The following is a 21,821-nucleotide window of genomic DNA, read 5'->3' as shown; positions in this document are numbered from 1 at the left end:
CAAGACAGACTGTGCTCTCAAAGCTCCACTACTTCCTTTCATTGAGCTGCTCAAACAACTCAGGGGGATAGCTTGATGAAGACAAATAACACTGCCGTGCTCTGAGTCAAAGGATGTTTTGCTTTGTGATTTAATTGCTGAATGGGCTGAACAGAGAAGCACAAGAAGAGCTATCAGAAGAAAAAGAAATTAAAAAATATATATTTCAGTAACTTGACAGTGTAACCAGTCCTTCACATTTCTGCCTTGCATTTTCTCTGGTGCCTTAGCTCATGAATTCCTTCAGCTCAGCCCTCTTTCACAATCATGCTTCACATTTTATTTTTTCTACTTTCATTACATACCATTCCCTGGCCTCATCACCATAGGGAAACACAGAAAAATTCCTCCTTATCTCTCTTTATACTTGCAGGATGTGCTAAGCAAAGCTCCTTTCCTAAGCACCTAATTTCTTCCCAGAAGTGAGCAGGCTGGTGCTGGAGTAGGGTTACTCTGCACCACTTCTTCTCTCTGAGCCTCCTGTGAAGGGGGAGAGAATATACAGGTGACAGATGAATTCTGCTCATAACCTGAGGTAAAAAGCTTTCTGAAGACAAGGCAGTTGGTAGTTCTCATATATGTTATCAAACCAAGCTTAAATCATGCTTACATACTCACCTAGTCTTGACCCATGAAATAATGTAGACTGCACCTTCTCCTTTGCTTTCACTGATTTTATGTGAAAGAAGGAGCTAATCAAGGGTAGTTAAGGGCAGGCTGGCCTTCTACAGAGAAAACCAGGCTCAGAGGTGAGTGGGGACTGAGCAGGCTCTGAATGGTTGCAGAGAGGATGCTTATCACTGAGTTTGGGCTGGACAGTTATAAACATGGTGTGTTTGTTCCTGGTATGGGAAACAACGTGAAGAGACCATATGCAGTCTCTTTAACCTAGTATAACCTGTCAGACGATGTTTATCAGTGACTCCATTATATTTATATATTACAATTATATTGTGATATTAATTTCACAGCTTGACTCATCATTAGCTTCTGAACAGGATTAGAGTTCTTACAGATCCAGAGCAAGTATTGTTACTCCAGCAGCACAAACCCAGGAAAAACAAAACATTTATTAAAAAAAAATTATTTATGCTTATGAAATACATAAGAGATCAGTTTCTCGGCTGTGAGTAATAAGGAAAAGTCTGTTGACTACACTTGACAAACTGTAATATTACAAACACCAGTATCAAACAGCTGCCAGGCACTTTAAAAATGAATTTTACAAAGGTATGCCAGGTTTCATTCAGATGATGCGCCACAAATTTGCTAGAAGCGGGATACACAATCCAGTCAATAGCATTATCAGGATAGCAGGGTATCCACACATTAAGACAGATGCAAGGTTCAAAGTGCAATTTGCAGATAATCATTTGGGCAAGATTATTTCATACTTGACTAATTTAGCTAACAACTTCAGAAAGGTTCTAATTAAAAAATACCAGGGGCTATCACTTGCTGCCAAAATTTATAGAGATGCTGCCATTGAAATGTTTCCATCTAATTATTAAAGAAAATCTTTGGCCTGGTCAGGAGTTAGAGAACAGACACAAACTTGGTGTAGTGTTAGCAAAACTCACTCCTGAAACTTCCTAAATCTGATTACTTCGACATTTTTAACAGTTTCACAACACCGTAACTCCATGATTAAGAGGAAGTGACATCTGGGTAATAAAGGCATCAGGAAGTGTTAGATCCTTAGGTACTTGTTTTTTAAACAAACACCATCTTGCAGGCTTCTGTTCTTTTCTACAATGATGCAAGTAATTGATTTTTATCTTCCTGAGAAAGGAAGCGAAAGAAATGAGATTTACAAGTATTTCATTGGCCCTTCCAATTGCAACTGTTACTGATGGTGCTAAGAAATTACTGGCTATTCTGTGATGAATAACTGCTGGATATGTTTGTGCCAATTAAATGGAAGACTCCCCACATTCTTTCAATGAATAAAGACTTGGATAAATGAACAAGGAGCAGTGAGATAAATAAGCAGATCTCAGTATTTGTTGTGCAGGGTCACATAAAACTCAATAAGACTGCTGCAGGCTAGGACACCATTGAGAAAGGCCTATGGATTCCTCATGTTATGAAAAGCTGCTTCTTCTTCTGCTCTCCCTCTGGTGTGATCCAAAGGCTCTTCATTTACACGTCCAGCAGCAGCCTTTGCTGAGGAGGAACAACACAGCACACTTGTACTACAATCTTATTGTCATAAGAAACTCAGTGTCATAAGAAACTTCCTGTCGCCAGAAACTCAGGATCTAATTTGCTTATACAAACTGCATGGTGAAAAGTGTTTCTGAGTTGAAACAGAAATAAAGAAACAGAGCAAGAAACCCAAGTTATCCATCCCTCTAGAAGCAAAGAATTGGAGAGGGAACAGAAAAGCACTGGTGGAGCTTTCCAAGGCCACCACTGGGCCTCCTCCAGAATGTTTGGTTTCTTTTTTCCCAGGGAATTAAGAGGGAATTAACACTTTAACTGTCAGTGTCCAAACTCTTCACCTCCTACAGAAATAGCCAGGAATGTGTGAGGTGTACTATGCACTCAACTACGGACTGAGCAAAACAGCTTCTCTACTGACTAATATTTCCAGGTCATTCTCAAGACATCTCTAAAGCACCTATGGTTCAGATGCACTGCACCTCTGCTCTGTGAACAGTAGGTTCCAGCGAGGTTCCTCAGATTCAGCACCTAGAAACTGAAATAGCCAAAAATCATGGCCAAAACTCATAGCCAAAAATGCATTCGAGGTGACATGCAGACTTCTTAGGTGGCATGCAGACTCAAGATTTGTGAAGGCACAAAGGAGGAAAGAGAGGTGTTCAAAATATCTTTAAAAGAGTGGGAAAAATTGTACAGTAAAAAATAAATAAATCTAGTTTTCCAAAGTTCAAGAACAGTCCCCATAAAACCTTCCCAAACTGATTTTCATTTCATACCCAAACTCCTCTGCATTCTTTTATGCCCAAGTCATTACATGTTTAGAGAACGTTTCCAAGGCAGTACGTTTCCTTTCTGAAGGGTGAAGCTCATGTTGCTAGCATGCCTGAAGCACACAGCTCCTGCACAAATCCGTAAGATGTCTGCTTTGGCACAGGTGTTTGGCAAAATTCAGATTAAGAAATGTGAACCCATAAAAGCTTAATCTGAGCCAAAGGCAAATGTCCTACTTAATCTGAAAGCAGGAATCAACAGAGGCAGCCGACCAACATTATATGGATGAGCAGAAGAAAGATGGGAAAAAAATAGGGAAAAGTTATTGCTCTTTCCATTGGCAAGAGCTTTCATAGAACCATAGAATATCTCGAGTTGGAAGGGACCCATAAGGACCATTGAGTTTCTTTTCTATCAACATCCCTTTCAGCTGCTGACTATTAACTACCCTAAGCAATTTATCCTGAGCAACACAAGTACAAGGTGCCTTAAAAGATCACAAAAAAGAGAAAGTACAGTTTTAGTTTACTACATTTATTAAAAAAAAAGGGGAAGGGGGGAGAGGCAGGGGGCATGTGATATGCTTTACAAACTGAAGAGCAGGTTTGCCAAAATGAAGTAAAACAAGATTCCATCCTAACAGTGGGACTCTTAATTAATGTTTTGACACTACAGCCATGCATCATTGAACTTGTTCATTGTTACTGAACAAGCTGGTTGCTTTGTCATCCCGGCTTGAAGCAAATAGGAGCTATGCTCAATACACTTGAAAAGATGCTTTGCTTGCACTTTTTGTTGCTCCTGTATTTCTGATACGATTGAGTCTTATGTGTAATCCATGCAACCACTGCATATTTTTGAAAGCTACTTTTAAATGTCTGAATGCACACCAAGCACCTGAAAAAAATGTTTCTGCTGACATAAAATACATTTCTGCTATGAAATGAAAGATATCACTTCATTTTCAATCAAACTTTGTCCTCTGGGGGGAAAAACAAACAAACGAACAAAAACTTTTTAATGTTAAGAATACATATATACATATATATATATACATATATTTATTAATTTGGGATCATAGAATCATAGAATATCCTGAGTTGGAAGGGACCCTTAAGGATCATCAAGTCCAACTCTTGACACCGCACAGGTCTACCCAAAAGTTCAGACCATGTGACTAAGTGCACAGTCCAATCTCTTCTTAAATTCAGACATGGTAAATAGTAATTACTAAGGATGGTAAATAGTAATTACTGACATGGTATGAAGGGGATCAGGCCTGTATCTTCAGTTGCCACTTACCAGAGCATCATTCAGAGGAAGCATTCTGCCCCACTGTATCTTAACGTTACTTTATTTCTGTTTGATGAACCCATAAACTATGGGAGAATGATATCGACTGGTACAAAAAACAAGCCACAAACTTAAGAAGTGGTAAAACTAAAACAAAGAATTTAGACATGGCTGAAAATGAGAGAAAACACAGCCATCAGTGGCAGCTGCGCTAAACAAAAACAAAATATTGTAAGTATTGTATCAGAGAACTATTAAGTATTTGATTTTTCTCTCTTTACTTCTCAGATGTAAACAGCTGACAGAGGCACATCTATCCTCTGTTAACTTCTCTATATTGCTTTTGCTATCTAGAAACTTTATCTTCAGACACATTTAGTCTGAAGTATCATTTAGAGATATCATCTTAATATATTGCCCTTTTTTCTGTCACATTACATATATCAATAAGGGCATATAGACAAATTTTCCAAGTGTTCTCACTCCTCAGGTCTTTCAAATGAAATTGAATATAGACTTTGTTTAAAAGGTCATCTTTAAAATTATACACAATAAATCTAGCACCGGTAAAATATATTTTAGTTGCACTCCTCTCTCATTCCCACATTTCATCTCTATTGAATATTAAGCAGCACAAATCATAGGATAGGGCTTGTTGACTGCTTCAGACTAGCAACATTTTCTTTCACAACCAAGGGAATTAAAAGCTGAACTAGTGACATTTCAATAATTAATGATGCTAACCCGAAGACATGGGCCACAAACACTTTGTCATCTTCTTCCAAACCCTGAATCTTAGCTATCATTTCTCCTAACATTAATTCCCTATTTATGATGTTCTTCTGCATCTGCACAGCTACTGAGGAGGGAAATCATCTTTCTTCCCATCGTAAATCACGCAGATGTGCTTATCAAGTCCAAACAGAGACTCAGGAACATTTAGGAGAATGAAAAGCCAAAAATAATTTTTAAATGTCAGAAACACATAGATATTCCAAAGGTTTCTCAAGATATAAATTAATCCTACATATTTATGACAACATAAAATTAAGAAATAAAAGGTCCCATATAGTTTTGCATTTTCTAAAGACTGAATTTTATAGCCACTTAGTCATCTAACAACACCAGTGGTCAAATAATGGATCATCAGCATGACTTTAGTCAACGGTGTTACTGTGCTGTCTTGGAGCACCTGGTGAGGGAGGTATCTGCTGGCAGGCTCTTCTGTACAGGAACGTCCCCCAACACTCTCCCATGCTCCAGTCTGCCTTCCTACCCTCGCTCTTCCTTCTCTGCACCGCTCCCATGTTTGGGCTGTAGATCTCACACTGCCGTGTAGTCTTTGTTTTCTCTCTAGTATGTCTATCTTCCACCTCAGAGCATGTCCAGATACCCCCTGTCCCATGTGGCCTGTCTTCCTTGAGTGCCACCTTCCTGCTGTTTTCTTAGTCTCCAGCTTTTCCTTTGCTATCTCTCAGGATAACCATTTTTTTCTCAAAGCCACAAAGGCAAGTTAATTTCTGTCTCCACAGGCTACTCTGTTGAAATAATCCATCTTTCCCCAAAACTCCCCTTGGGAAGCAACTGATCTCTTGCCTTGCTTCCTTCCAGTTCAAATGCTGCCTTGTGCCATGGCTGTTTGAAGGAATTTGGTGACCTTGAGCAGTGCTGGTTGTGCCTGCCTCCCACCCACCTACCTCGGCTTGGTTCCTGCTGGCTGTCACAGGATGGGAAGGAGACCACTCAGTAAGACCATGTATCCCAACCCATTTTCCCTGTGGCCATAGAACTACCAGGATCAACACAATTAAGCATTAATTCTAGGGCTGCAGGGGCCCTCATGGGCAACACTTCTGAAAGCAAGGAAACTAGGCTGCCAGGTCTCTCCCCTCCAGCATGCAGAGAGCACAATTCCCTGCTGAAGCCTGGCAGCACCATCCACAAAAGCCTGAGCAGGAGCAGGTACTTTGAGCAGATGCAAGGTAGTGAAAAAGCAGTAACCTCCTGTAGGGAAACAGGGAAGCATTGAAGGCACATTCAGTCAGTTACTACTCTGTCTTCCTTGCAGCACTCAGCAATTGCACCCATGCAGTCTCAGCCCACAGGAGGTGATCTTCCTCCCATGCTGAAGACTGAGCCTTTTCCCCTCTCCAGGGGATCCCTCGCCATGTTTGCTCCAAGAGCTGGCAGCACTGGCTCTCTGTGGGCTGCTGTGGGACATACCTGGGTAGGACAGGCAGGCAGGGTGGAATATGAGAGACTGAAACAGACATTTCCCCCACTGCCCTTGCTAAACATTAGCATAGGCGTCCAGAGCCATGGATGTTATACAATAGTCTAATGTGGCAATAGTTAAAAAGTAAAGCAGGTATTCATCTTTCGTTTCCTCTAAAGAACAAGAAACAGAAATCACAAATCAAAATAAGTAAATAAGCAAAGTAAAACTATCATCAAAATAATTCTCTCGTACAGAAAGATGCAAGGAAATAAGGGGCATTGTTCCTGCTTATGCAAAAGAAATATCCAGAAGAAAATCAGCAGAAGCACATTACAATATAGGATAACAGCTATCTTTTTCTATTGAGAATGGTTATTTATGGTTTAGGTATTGCCATAAATGCAGACTTGTTAAACTGTCATGAAAATTTTCATGCACAAGCACAACACTTACTTCCCCAACCTTCCAAGGACCATAAAGAAGTAGAAACAAAATACCCTGGTAATAGTCTTGTTTTCAAAGAAAAGATACACGTCTGGGAGATATAAACTTTTTCACATTTTCTGTAAGATCACAGAAATAGATCACTCTTTGTAAATATGTATAGAAAAGTAACATACCCCAAAGACTAAGTTTAAGGAACAATAAAATAGTTCAAGGGCAGAAAAAAAAAAATAAAAAAATTCTCCCTGTGCATAAATCAGAAATCTTCCTCTCCCCCAGGCTGCTGAAATACAAACTTGCAGCCTGGCAGGGAAAGAAAAGAGCTCATAGTGGGAGGGAGAGGACAGCTGGGAAAGAGGACTGCCAATACCTTCTGCCCCATCACTGACAACCCATGGTAACAAAACCCACACAACAAAGCCTATGACAACACACTCATGTTGTTAAGCCAGGCAATATGTGTCGAGATTCTCCAGAACATTTCTCCCCATGAAAGACAATTTAAATTAAGGAATTTGTGCAAAGGTCTATTTCAGCAAATGTTTTTTAATCAAAACTTAATCCAACCAAAAGTCTAGGTGATGGATTGCTTCATACACATATCGTTTTGATTCAGCTTAATTTTTTTCAACCGTTGCCATTTGGCTACTGACACTGTGCTCTGGAAACCATTCCTTTGCAGTGATGGTCCACAGCAAGGATCATCACACACCACAGTTGTAAACAGGAATCTCCTCTGCTGTTAAAGTCTCTAGCATTATCTGCGACACTGAAGGAAAAAGAAATAGAACAAAACCAAAAAGTCTGCACATACTGACATCTCATTCAGAGCACTGGCAACCTGCTCTGCTCATGTGCTCACTGGGCCTGTCAGACCCTCATCTGCTGTCCTTATGAATTCTCCTCTCCCTCAGTGGTAACACTGCACATCTTGCAGACGGAAAACCAGCCTCAAAACCAAGAGAGGAATGATAAGCATATTTGTTGTGGAGGCCTGACTCTGTGATCTTACCCTGCTGGTATGCCAATGGAAAACGTCCAGCTGAATTTGGCTACCAGAATTAGGGTCCCATCTGAGGCACAGTGCTACAGGAGGGTTGAATCAAAGCAAAATCACATTCAAAGACAGGCCTTTGGAGAAAACTCACAGAGGAACTCAAAGCAATAACCTTCCAAAGATAACGCTTACTTTTGAAGGAGATAGCAATACTGAGGGACCTACTCTGTGGGCAAAGACAAGGAAGGCAGCTGTCAATCCATTCAATATCCAGCTACATCTTTCAATGGTGACATGGTACCTTATCTATCACGAAGCTTGTCAGCAAAAAGTTAAGCCATGAAACCATTTTGTATACATTTAAATCCAGAAGTTAGCTGAGATCAGCTAAAATAAAGCATTCGCTTTATCTGGCAGCAGTCTTCCTGATTCTGGCTGCAAAAAACACACAGCCTGAGTGATAAATAATTAGCAAGCTTAGGTACTCAATATATATTTGGATTACTGCAGCAGGCAGATAGGTACAGAGTTCTAGATTGAAATTAATATTTAAATCAAATAATAATGAACACTGTTATCTGTGTTCTTCATCTGCCACATGATCTGATTTGCCTACCAAAAAGCAGAAAGAAAGGACTCACTTTGGGCAGACAACCTTTTTTACCCTCCCACGAGGAAGACAAGCATTATACATCACGCCTGTCGAGATCAAATGTAAAAAGCTTTTATATTAAGCACCATGCTACACATTCCTCTATACAAAAAAAGCCCTAGGAGCTAACGTTTTTAGTGTTGAACTCCTGTAGCGCGTGATGGCCGCAAATCAATAGACGTCTGAATCACAGGGCAAGATTTCCACAGTATTTATTTATTTTTTCCCCCTTCCTTTCTATGAACAGCATTTGTTACAGGTGTAGTGTACACCTTCCCTTTATCTCACGCTACAAGACTCTTAGATCCCTTAGGTGCCTAAAGTGGGATGCAAAAGGTGATAAAAAAATAGATGACAGGATTTATAACTCTTTTTATTACTATTGTTATTTATTTTCTTTTCTGTTTTCTTTTTTTTTGTCCCTGTCCCTGTCCCTGTCCCTGCCTCTGCCCCTGCCTCTGCCCCTCTCCCTTTCCTCGCCCCCCCACCCGCCGCCATTTTGTGCCCAGCCACGCCGGGGAGGGGCGCGGCCTCCCGCCCGTCGCACTCGCTGACGTCACGCCAGCTGCATCGCGACGTGGCCTTAGCCGGCGGAGCACCCGGTAATGGCGGCCTGGGGGGCCTGGGGGGACCGGGGGCACCTGAGGGGACCGGGGGGCGGCGTGGGGTCTCTTAATGGGCGGTTGGGCTGGGCTGGGCTGGGTTTCACGTTACGGCCAGCCCTCAGGCATCTGGTACTAACTGCTCCTGGGGCTCCTTTCTTTCAGACAGCCTCCCCTGTCGCCGTACGTGGCAGCAGCTCTGCTAAGTCTGCCCGCCTGTCCCTGCGGGTGGCCATGGACCAGGTGATGCAGTTCGTGGAGCCCAGCCGGCAGTTCGTGAAGGACTCGATACGGCTGGTCAAAAGGTGCACCAAGCCTGACAGGAAAGGTAAAGCGGGACCCGGTGCTTATGCCCTCCTATACTTTTAACGTGTTGTGTGTGTGAGTGGTTTTGTTTCACTTGTCCTGAGTGTTCTGAGTGCTTCTCAACTGATTTTTTATTTATTTTATTTTATTTTTTTTTTTACTGACACCTTTTGAAGTCGATCAGCAAGAGATTTCATTCATTGTCAGGTTGGCAGGGGTTTTAGTGGCTGCTGCCTACCATGCTCCACGTCATGGTTCCCATCTGAAAATAAGTGGGCCTACCAGTTAGGTACTGTCCTGTTGTGGGGACTTAAGACGGTGTCTTAGTGTGACAAACATAATTGCAGCTTTTCCATTTTTGATTATGTATTGGGGATTATTGTCAGGGCCTATAGAGGAATGAAAGAACAATAATGGAATAAATGTGCCATGAGTTGTTATGGACTGTGGATCTATCCAATTCTGCTTACTGCTATTTAAAAAAAAAAAAAAAAAAAAGGATCAGTTCTATGCTTTGTGGGAAGCATCATCATGCTCTTGGCTTGGACTGGCGCACGCTTCGTTGGGTTAGAAACTGGCTGGATAGCCGGGCCCAAAGAGTCGTGGTGAATGGAGCCAAGTCCAGTTGGAGGCCAGTCACTAGTGGCGTCCCCCAGGGCTCGGTGCTGGGGCCGGTCCTCTTTAATATCTTCATCGATGATCTGGACGAGGGCATCGAGTGCACCCTCAGTAAGTTCGCAGATGACACCAAGTTAGGTGCGTGTGTCGATCTGCTTGAGGGTAGGAAAGCTCTGCAGGAGGATCTGGATAGGCTGGACCGATGGGCTGAGGTCAACTGCATGAAGTTTAACAAGGCCAAGTGCCGGGTCCTGCACCTGGGGCGCAATAACCCCAAGCAGAGCTACAGGCTGGGAGAGGAATGGTTGGAAAGCTGCCAGGCAGAGAAGGACCTGGGAGTGATGGTGGACAGTCGGCTGAATATGAGCCAGCAGTGTGCTCAGGTGGCCAAGAAGGCCAACGGCATCCTGGCTTGTATTAGGAACAGCGTGACCAGCAGGGCTAGGGAGGTGATCGTCCCCCTGTACTCAGCTCTGGTGAGGCCGCACCTCGAGTACTGTGTTCAGTTTTGGGCCCCTCGCTACAAGAAGGACATGGAGGTGCTTGAGCGGGTGCAGAGAAGGGCGACGAAGCTGGTGAGGGGCCTGGAGAACAAGTCCTACGAGGAGCGGCTGAGGGAGCTGGGCTTGTTCAGCCTGGAGAAGAGGAGGCTCAGGGGTGACCTTATTGCTCTTTACAGATACCTTAAAGGAGGCTGTAGAGAGGTGGGGGTTGGCCTGTTCTCCCACGTGCCTGGTGACAGGACGAGGGGGAATGGGCTTAAGTTGAGCCAGGGGAGTTTTAGGTTAGATGTTAGGAAGAACTTCTTTACAGAAAGGGTTGTGAGGCATTGGAACAGGCTGCCCAGGGAAGTGGTGGAGTCACCATCCCTGGAAGTCTTCAAAAGACGCTTAGATGTACAGCTTAGGGATATGGTTTAGTGGAGGGCTGTTAGCGTTAGGTTGGAGGTTGGACTCGATGACCTTGAGGTCTCTTCCAACCTAGAAAATTCTGTGATTCTGTGATTCTGTGATCTTGCTTAATAATCTCATCTGTCTTCTGAAAAAAACACATGCTTGTTTCTCAATTGTAATGCTGTTTGCTCTTGAACTGCTTCCAGTGTTAATCCACTTTCCAAAGACAGCTCTCTCCAGAGGTCACTAGTGAACTTCTCCTGTATGCCATACGCTGGGCTTCCTAGACTAAATTTTCTTTCTGTTTTTGCAGAGTTCCAGAAGATTGCAATGGCAACAGCGATAGGCTTTGCAATAATGGGATTTATTGGCTTCTTTGTCAAATTGATCCATATCCCAATCAACAACATTATTGTGTAAGTAAATATGAAACTTCAAATTGCCAAGTTCTGCATTCATTTTTACCTGTTCAATTTTTAAACAGAGTTAGCGAACCGTTACAGGATTCATGTTGCTTTAGTATCTTGTGCATTTCACATTTTACTATAATATGACAGGTATTGGTAGGTAAATGTTCAAAGAGCTTGCTGAGGAAGTAAATCATTACTTCTGGGTTCACATCTTAGCATACTGCGAAATATTAGATCCGTTGTTCTTTAATTTTTCTAGTATGTGCTTCAAAAATGAACATCAAATATCTTTGATTTCCAGAATGTCAGTGTATAACAATTACCTTATTTGGATATTGCATACTCTTAACTGTTTCCAGTTTATAATTTCTGAATCCAGGATAAATGCATGGAGGGAAAGATAAAGAAAACTGTGATTATTTTGGAAGATGGCAGTGCACAGAACGAACTACTCTTTCATTTACTAAATGCCAGATATGTTTGGAACTCTTGTTTTTTATGTAATATCATAAAATACCTTTTGAGGTAGATGTTGCAGCATGAAAAACTTCACCCTTAGATTTGATTGGCAGCTGTGGTACTTGCTATTAATGGCACTAGTTGAAACTCAGATTCTTCAGAGCTGATGTCATCCCTTTTCCAGTTGGGTTTTCTAACCTGTGTGGAACAGGTAAAATACTGTTCTGGGACTGTGAAACATGGCTCGCTTAGGCCTCTAAGAGTTGTCCTCTAAGCAAAGAAAAATGTTTGAAAATAGGAGTTAGCTGTAATGGTAATACCTTCCTAACAAGGCAATGTAGGGAGGCTAAATTAGACTTCAGATGGGATCACTTGAAGGTACTCAGTTAGTTGAAACTGATTATTCTGTTTTTTCAACAGAGGCGGCTGAATGCTCACGGTAAAGGACAAGACATCGTGACGTTTGCTGCAAAGATTTCACAGCTTTGTAACTTGTTCACTATTAAACAGTTTTGGGTTTTCTCACATTGTTGTCATCTTATTTCTCTTTCAAAGTGCACGCAATCATACTTACCTACCGTGCTTTTTTTTTTTTTTAAAAAAAACAACACATTTATTGTTACAGTTGAATGAATAATTCAAGTAGAACAGAATAATTCAAGTAGGAAGGAACCTCGAAACACCCCTAGTCCAACCTCCTGCTTAAAGCTGGGTCAGTGCTGCATTCTGACGAGGTTGCTCAGGGCTTTGTCCTGTTGTGTCTTGAAAAACATCAAGGGTGGAAATTGTACAGCTTGTCTTCAGAAGCTGTTTGAATGCTTAATTTTTCTTTCAGTAGACACTATTGTTCAGCAAAAGTAGGCAGTGGAAAACATCATTACTGTAACCTCTCAAGTGGTGACTCAAAAGTCTATCAGCTGGAATTGTTGTCATTACTTTCTAGAATCACTATCATTACCCCTAATTCTTTCTGCATTTGGAATTCCTATTAGGCTGTATTACGTACTTGACTGGAAAAAAATCCATCAAAAAACAAACTTGCGGTGCTGACACTATGCTGATGGCAGAATTAAGGAAGCAAAACTTGGTTATGAGGATGTGCAGTTTGAGTTTAATTTAGTTTTCAGAGATATTAAGCAGTCTTTGAGACATTCAACCACAGAGTTGTTCACACTGCTGGACAGGATGTATATCCTTACCAATTGGTTTTGGATACTGGTTGTGTCAGGCAACTGCACATAAAATTGTAAAGGCCTCTGCATGTACTGACCAACTGATTTCACTTATTAAATGACTGAATACTCTGATTTAAAAACTAAGCCTGCGGAAATTGGTAGATGCAATGCACTTCATATTGAGAGCAAGAAACATGTATTTCACTGCAAAAACCTTGCTGTAAATACTTGGTAATTGTAGAAGTTACAGTGCTATTGTGTGTTACAGGTTTTTATAATCAGTTAATATTGTGAAATCCAATATTGGTATTGCAGCAAAACCAAAGCTGCTTCAGTGGACACGCCTTACAAGTACGAAGTTTCAACTATTACTCTTACTGAGTAATCTTCACCAGCACCTATTAGAAATAGGGAAAGAAAAATATTTGAAATTACATTTCATGCTATCACTTTTTAATAGTGAAGTTTGTTTACCATATTTCCTTTTGGCAATGGGGGAAAATAGTTTAATATTGGGATAAAATAGTTTAATATTGGGATAGCAAGCACGGCATTGCTAGTAGGTCAAGGGAGGTGATTGTCCCGCTCTACTCTGCGCTGGTGCGGCCTCACCTCGAGTACTGTGTGCAGTTCTGGGCACCACAGTATTAAAAGGACATGAAACTGTTGGAAAGTGTCCAGAGGAGGGCTACGAAGATGGTGAAAGGCCTTGAGGGGAAGACGTACGAGGAACGGCTGAGGTCACTGGGCCTGTTCAGCCTGGAGAAGAGGAGGCTGAGGGGAGACCTCATCACGGTCTACAACTTCCTCGTAAGGGGTTGTCAAGAGGCAGGAGACCTTTTCTCCATTAACACTAGTGACAGGACCCGCGGGAACGGGGTTAAGCTGAGGCAGGGGAAATTTAGGCTGGACGTCAGGAGGGGGTTCTTCACAGAGAGGGTGGTTGCACACTGGAACAGGCTCCCCAGGGAAGTGGTCACTGCACCAAGCCTGTCTGAATTTAAGAAGAGATTGGACTGTGCACTTAGGCACATGGTCTGAACTTTTGGGTAGACCTGTGCGGTGTCAAGAGTTGGACTTGATGATCCTTAAGGGTCCCTTCCAACTCAGGATATTCTATGATTCTATGATTCTATAAAATACACTGTAAAAATATCCAAACCATCAAAATATCAGTTCTTTGCATCCACTTCTGATTGCAGTCATATGGGGTGGCAGAATGTCTTCTGATCAAGTAGTGAGGTACTGGAATGAAGTACTCAGTTGTTAATCATCTTGATTTGGTTATGACTTCTATTTCAGGCCTGTTTTCCATTCAGTACATAAAATCAGTGCATGCTTATTCCTGTAGGAACAGTTTTATTGTCTTGGTTCAGAGAAATTTGAAATTTTGCAGAAATGTGAGTTGGATCAGAAAAGACAGCTGTAGTTCATCTTATGTTTTGATAGCCATCGTCCACAGCAAAGGCTTGTCTGTCTCAATGGTCACAATCCCAGAGTTGTCGTAGGTATTGGAAGTACTGACGAGTGTTCCAAACTTCAGCACCTGGTTAGCTACAAAAAAAAAAGAGGCTTAGTGGTACCCATGAAACAGCTCAGTAAATCCAATGTAGATAAATAATATCTAAAATAGATGTTTTTATTAAATATTAATTGCGGTGTAACATTCTTCATGTCCCTGTTCGGGTGCCATTTGTGGTGTAATGACCACATGGGCACCAGGGTTCTTTAAGGATCAATAACTTCTACTACTTTATTGAGGACATAGCTTCTGCTTTTTTACTGAGGACATCCTCATGGCCTCATTGTTAAGAGCACGATGTTACCACCAACCATGGGGCTTGTTGACCCCCACGGCAATACTCCCACAATTAATTTAAAATACTAATTATAAGGCTTGTATGAAACACTATCAGATGACTTGTAGAACAAGCTGATACTTAATCCCTAAATGATCATTTTGAGTTTACAGCAGATGATTACAAGAACACATAGTTGAATGTTCCCCAGTGTTTCACATCTGTAAATTCGTATTTCATTAGCTCTGCTCAAGTACAGTTCTAGACGAGGTATTTCAAGTAAAATGTGGCAGAAGGTCTTGCTGCAGTTCGAAACATAAGATTTGCTTTAGCTCAGCAGCGAGCCTCCTGTATCTCACAGTTCTAGAGCAGAGGCTGGCAGCTAGTGGTATTATTTAACACCTCTGCTCTGCAGCAAGTGACTTACATCTCCTGTCGTATGCGTAGTGAGGTAGGTGTCCATCTGCATTAGAAACCAAGTGGTGTTACTCTATGACAAATAGCTAATGTCATTTCCAGGGGAGATTAACACTGCAGCAGTGCAGCTGTAGAAGTTTTAAACGATTGTTCTGTACTGTTTTAGCTGATGTTTTAAGGGTTGCATAAGCTTCCTGCAAAGATAAAAAGTTCCCCCAAACAATGCAATTTAACCTTTAGCCTCCATTTCTTCACTTTCAGAGGTAATGTGCTTGTGTTTGCAAATATATGAACTTTTTGAACATGCATATATGCCCCAAAAGCACACTAAGGCTAGTCCTGTATTAGTCCTTGTAAAGGTTCACAATAAGAACTCCCAGAACTGTCCTTTCTTAAAAAGTCTATAAAACAATCCAAATGACAAGTGCCATGTGGTGATCAAGAAGTATGCAAAGCAACTTAGGTTCTATTTTGAGGTTTGTACAGGACGAAGATAAATTTTCCAGTCGTGGATGTAAACATGGGCTATAACAAACTCCTGTGCAGCAATGTAGTAACACAAGGCATGCTATGATGTCCACCAGTTGCTATAAGCAACACAGGGAGTTGACCCTGCCAGGATGTATGGCGTAAAAATGAGGGACAGTCTGACAAAGGGCAGGGAACACAGCATGGTTCATTGTCTTGTGCCAAATCTGCACTTGCCTGTACTCATTTCTGCTCCCACTCTAGTTACTGGCCTGAAATGCAGTGAAGAAGTGGTTTCGGCTGCTAGACAAATGTGGTTGGAAGGAGAGAACAACACCTGAGTTTCACTGCTGCTTTAACCTGAAGATTCCTGCCATTTGAGTATCTTGGGAGCATGGAGCATAGCTGCAATGCAGTGCAGATCAGCAAGGAAAAAACAATAACAACAACAACACAAAAACAAAACAAACAAACAAACCAAACAAACAAACAACAACAACAAAAAACAAAACCAACACATGAGAAGTGCTGTACTAGCTAGTTACGTACCTAAAATAAAGCTGCTAGATTTCTGTCAGATGATTTTGGACACGCATTGGCACTAGGCAGGGTACTAGCCAAATGGCAGGACAAATGAGTTCTGGTGTTTGCCTTCGGTGAGACAGCAGAGGCTGACGGGGCTGAGCCGTGCTACAAGCTGATGCCCTGCACTAGGCTGCCAGAGAAGCTGGATTTCACCCTTCACAGATAAGCAGGTCGTTTAATGAAGATGAGGTCACACATGGGCAGGGTTCCCCATGTAAAAATACTGCCAAAACACTACTGTTCTAAGAACTGAATTTAATACTGACTGGAAACATGCAAAACTTGGTATTTAGCTTAAAATACTTGTTGACACAGGAAAAAAACACAAACATTTGTGGTTGCTGCATAGTGAAGCTTGAAGAGAAGGAAATCCCCAAACTGTGTGGAGACACACAGTTTCTTACTCTTCTTTTGTATAAACCCACTCATTTAGTGTCATTTATTGCTTCTTGCTCAAGACTATCAGAATAATTCTTCCTGTTACAGCTTTGCATATGAAATAGCAGCTTTGTAGAAGGCGAGAATTAAGAACATGGCAGCTTAATGAAACAAAATCTAAAGCAGTATTTCCTCATGCATAAAACAAAGTGAAAATCCTGTTTTTTTAATAAAAAGTTCTTCCCCACTAGATGGAGCTTTTTATCTTTACCAGATTTTCTTCTGCGCAAGAATCACGGTTTGAAATGCTGAAGTGAAAAATGCAAAGACTATAAACACTGCTGTTGATTCACATTGCTCAAATGGACAAATTCCAATTACTTGGTTTCACAACCAGCCAACATCTCAACTAACATAATTAAAAATGCATGCTTTCCATTCAATAAATGAACAGTAATTAATGTGAAAAACTAGGTTTAAACCAGTAGAGGAAATAACAGGATGTACATACCTACTGCTTCTAGGAAAACTTCCTGCTGTGCCATGCATTATGATGTGAAGTTTACAAGGTCAAAGAAGTGGGAAGTTCTATCAGTTCATACCTGAGCCATTCCATTTTTTTTTTTTAATAGCTTTTGGTCCAACTTGTTAAGTCCTAGCAAGAGCTTATGCCTTGGGAAAAACCTATTACCGAAAAAACATTCTTGCTGTTGAGGTTATTTTTCTCAAATGCCTTCCAAAGAAAACAACCTTTTTAATGTCTAATAATTAGTATTTACAGTTTTGATGGGTACCAGAAATTATTTTAGTAATGGATTTCCAATTGTGATTTATTTTTTATTTTTAACCTCAAACTGGAAAATACCTGGGATGTTTAGAATTCTCGAAATAAAAGAAAGACATTTTATTTTGGATCATTGAAAATGTTCTTTTAGACAAAGAATGGCATTTTTTTTTTTTATGAGAGATTTTGACTGCTGATTTCAATGAAAATATTAAGAATGTTTCAGCAAAGAAAACAAATTCCCCCCCCCCAACACCTTCCAGCAGCATAAGGAACTTTTTTTTCCCCTGAAATTCTGCTTAGTGCTTTGGTTCCAATTGAACTGGTTACTGATAATAAAGTGTTTGTGAGAAAAATACTCGACCCAGCTCTTCCAATGTAGCTGTACTGTTTTTCATCGCTCTCCATCCATAAAGTCAGCGTGTCTCAGTGGCAATGAGTCTAGGTGGCCGTGCCTCCAAGGAAAGCAGCGGGGATTACACGAGAACATAACTAAGTAGTAGTTCTGAAGTCTGACAGCTCTGGAGTTTAGAACTAAAAACAAATGCTATTCCTGTCTTCTTGGAAAAAAAAATAAATTAGAATGAAGATACAAGTTTTTACAGTGTCCTCCATGTTCTTATAGTATCAAAAGATTCTCAAGATTCTCATTTCTTATGGATTGCAATGTATCACTAATTCAGACCTACATATGGTCATGGGCAGGGCTTATTTTGATGTAGAAGTGAAGGAAGGTTTTTCTAGCCGCTACTATTATATATAGCAGGTGGTTGAATCTGTCAGGTCTTGAAAATGTTAGAAATAATTTAAAGAAGAAATATGAAGGCTCATAGATGAGCTTCCCAAAGGAGCATAATGACAAAGATCATATTTCTTAGATGTCCCTTTGGCTGACCAAATTATATGACAAAGGAGGAGGCTTCATTAATCCTGAGAGTGCCCACTTCCTCTATTTTATACTATTTTATAGCTGGTCTTTTGATACTTTTTTTTTTTTTTTTTTAAATACACATGACACTGACGATGCAATGTGGGAAATGTTAATCTCAGCTGAAAGACTGTGAAAGCTGAAAAAAATCTCACAGTTGCCAGAACATCTGGAAATGTGAAACAAATGTACTCTGTAAGTAATCAAGCTGTATATATATGTGTGTGTGTATTGAGATATATTTATATACGTCTGTGTATGCTTATAACAGACATGTATATAAATACATTTTTATATATATAAAACAAAAAAATCTCAAAACTAAAAATACATTTATAAAACTCTTACCATGATTATATCTCTACCATGGTTGGGAGTTTTACTTTTTAGTTGTCAGTGCTGAAATGAGACCTAAGCTTGCTGCCAGCTGATGTGTCCACAGCTGCACTGCATGCTTTCAGCCTGGAAACTGAGCAAATAGCACGAACTCTAATTACAGCTAGGTTTGGCCTCGCTGTGTTAGGTGCTGCAAAACACTAACTCAATATGAGGTTACTCCTCAATAACTATTCATGATCTAGTAGACTTGTAAACATTATTTGTATGACTGCATTGTATCATTTAAGACACTTCCAGAAAACAAACAAACAAAAACCTTCTATTAAGGTTGAATACACATCTTACAAGCTGCACTGAAGCATGACTTGAGGGTGGCATACACAGAGAAGAAATTTCTTCTTACACATACCATATGTGGCAAAAGCAAATCATGTCATTAATTTGAAAGGCTTAATTGAATGAGCAAGCCCTCTGGTTATTCCTACATCTGTACACATTTGGCTCTGGACAGCCAACGGGCACCTAATGGACATGTTTAGAGAGGAACTTATAAGAGCTCAGTCTTCCTGTCAGTCATGCCTGATGTCTTTCTCCAAAGACATTTAGGCAAATGGAAGCCTCTTAGAAACCCCTGGAATGCAGTCTGACATAATAACGCAGTGGCATATCATAAAGGTCCCCACTTCATGGAATTCCAGCAATGATTCAGGGTCCTACTGCTGTGACCACAAGTGTTTGACAGCAAACACCCTCACAAGAAGTCTAACACACACAGATATTGTGATATCTACACTATGCTTCCTTTTCTCAACCGTATGTCTCAATTACTTTCTGAAATATGTAAAGTCACACCTTGCTGATTTTCATCACTGAAAATAAAAATAGGTACAGGAATACAAGCAGATTGCCACTCCTGGCATGGATGTTTGGAATATCAAAATAATTACATATTAATTAAAAGCCTTATTATAATGAATGTAATCCTTTTCCCCCTAGGCAAACGCTGCATCAAAATGATAGAAAATTAAGATCAATAAGCTGAAACACAACTTAAAGTGAAATATTGAATTACCATTTGGTATCCTATTATAGTTTATCTGGAGAGGATTTCCCTGAAGTTCTGTGTTAGGAGCAAAAATCTGCATTTAAATAGGATGCATTAGTAATGCATGAGCTAGTGCTTTGCAGGTCACCATGTGTCTGCGGAACAGCAGCATTAATTTTGCTGTTTAAAAATAAATAAATAAATAAATAGCTTATAGCTTTTTATAGCTGGTTTTCCTTTTATTCCTCCTAGTTTTACACTTGTGATTAGACTGACTGCACTGGAATTGATCTTGGTTTACACCGATGTATACAAAGGAAAAATTGGGTCCTTGATCTCTGTGCAGTGTGAACTGCAGAACTGGAAGTTGCAAATAGCAGTAATTTACAATAAAACATGAACTATTTTCAACACTAACACAACACAGACGTACCACAAAGGCTGGCCAAGTCTACTGGGAGGGGACAGGGCCACGCTGAGTTTTGAGTAAGTGGAGATTGCTTTTGGCAATTTTTATAACTGCTGTAACTTCTGGTAACTGTTTCCGTAGCACAGGACAATGGTTTTGTAATCTCACCAGATCCATAGAGTGAGCTCACAAAAGCACAATGGCTGGCTGGCCCACAAATACCCGATTCCCCAGGTGCAGGTACTGGCAAAGAATCCCAGCCAGGGGCTCCAGAGCACAGGCTGCCTGGCTGTGTGTCGGTGGGAATGCGGGAGATGACAACAAAAGCACTTACTGTCAAGCCTTAACTATTCCATTTGAAAAGAGAAAATATGTTAACAGAATTGCATGTTCTACCCTGGATAGAAACCACCCATGCTGGGTGAGCCTTCAGAAATGCAAATGGTTGTCAGAAGTTTTCACATTTATTTCCAGCAGACTTTTCCAGCTTTGTAATCATGGTGGTACTGTAAGAATAGCTACAACTCCTACTGTCACATCACCTGCTTGGGAGCAATTTAAAATGATAAGCTGATAAAAATTAAGGTGAGGAATAGAGTGCCTCCATGCTACTGTTGCTGCTGCAACTACTGCTTCCCCAAAATTGACAGGAATGGTCGATAGCTGCAGGAAGTTTCCAGGGCTATTATCAGCATTTTAGCACTAATGAGATGTGTTCCAGTCTTGGGTTAAAATCAGACTTTAGACTCTTTAACATAATTACAGTGGCCCAGAAAGTCCGACATGGAAACTGAATAAACTATTTTCAATATTGTCTTTCCTGTCTCGACATAATTAATCTGTACCAATCCTACAGCAGTAACAGTGATTTACCAAAGATGTAAGTGTAAAGATAGTCAAGGGACAAGCTGGTCTGGAGGATTATTTTGCTAAGCTAAAGGCAAAGCCAGGCTTAAGAAGTAATGTAAAAAATTTAGTTTAGCCAGTAAGAAGCAGAATGTTTACTTCATTTTTGATGCTTTCCAGTAAGTTTGTATAATGTCTGTCAAACTACTTAGAGCTCTGAGGGGCTGTACAAGTGACAGGTACTATTATTAATAACGTTCGAGCACTGAAGAAACAGCTGAAGAAATAAAATACAGCTTCAGTTTGACAGTCACTACTGTAGAGATCTTGCATATAATCTAGACAAAATAACTTGTTGCTATTTTGGTCCCTCTCCACTTTGTGTTGTAAGATAAAGAATGCTGTTCTTTGGAGAAAGAGGGGCAATGCTGAGATGCATCAGCTAATGAATTGTCTCAGTTCTGAAATTTTCCATAAGACATTCCATAGGCACATCCTGCTATTACCCTGCCATGCTTTGCAGACTTCACGGAGTTACACAAAGCTCGGGATGGGCAATCTGGTACAACACTAAACAATGAGATTAGCTGAAAACAATGGTGATCTGTCTTGGCACTTAGATCTGAAGCTCTGGTTTGACATGACTGCAAAGAGCCTAAAAATGCTTGCTATTGTGAAAGCAGTTATGCTGCCAAGTTGATACAATGCATCTAATAGTGAAATCTACTGCATTTGTTAAAGGAAGATCACCACACGATTCTAGCAGATGACTACATGCAG

The 21,821-nt window shown here is 40.7% G+C and overlaps 2 protein-coding genes across 9 annotated transcripts in view; one reads left to right on the top strand and one right to left on the bottom strand.

Annotated features, from left to right (window-relative positions):
- Positions 1-9,073: 9,073 nt before the first annotated feature.
- SEC61G (SEC61 translocon subunit gamma) lies at positions 9,074-11,419 on the top strand (the record flags this gene model as incomplete). The annotated part of the gene is made up of 3 exons (XM_084507753.1): positions 9,074-9,182; positions 9,348-9,510; positions 11,313-11,419. Exons 2-3 carry the CDS (start codon positions 9,417-9,419, stop codon positions 11,417-11,419), a joined length of 201 nt encoding a protein of 66 aa, XP_084363879.1. The 5' UTR covers positions 9,074-9,182; positions 9,348-9,416.
- Positions 11,420-12,288: 869 nt separating this feature from the next.
- The window catches only part of TPK1 (thiamin pyrophosphokinase 1), a 308,925-nt gene continuing 299,392 nt past the window's right edge, over positions 12,289-21,821 (bottom strand). For all 8 annotated transcript variants that reach the window (XM_084507747.1, XM_084507750.1, XM_084507749.1 and 5 more), the window contains one exon: positions 12,289-14,597. In XM_084507747.1, the coding sequence (XP_084363873.1) occupies positions 14,479-14,597 (119 nt within the window). In that variant the 3' untranslated portion in view covers positions 12,289-14,478. The remainder of the gene's footprint in view (positions 14,598-21,821) is intronic.

Source organism: Aythya ferina, assembly GCF_964211825.1.
Source record: "Aythya ferina genome assembly, chromosome: 2".
Lineage (NCBI taxonomy): Eukaryota > Metazoa > Chordata > Aves > Anseriformes > Anatidae > Aythya > Aythya ferina.
The sequence above is the reverse complement of the archived record's forward strand: the minus strand, read 5'-3'. Positions and strand labels throughout refer to the sequence as shown.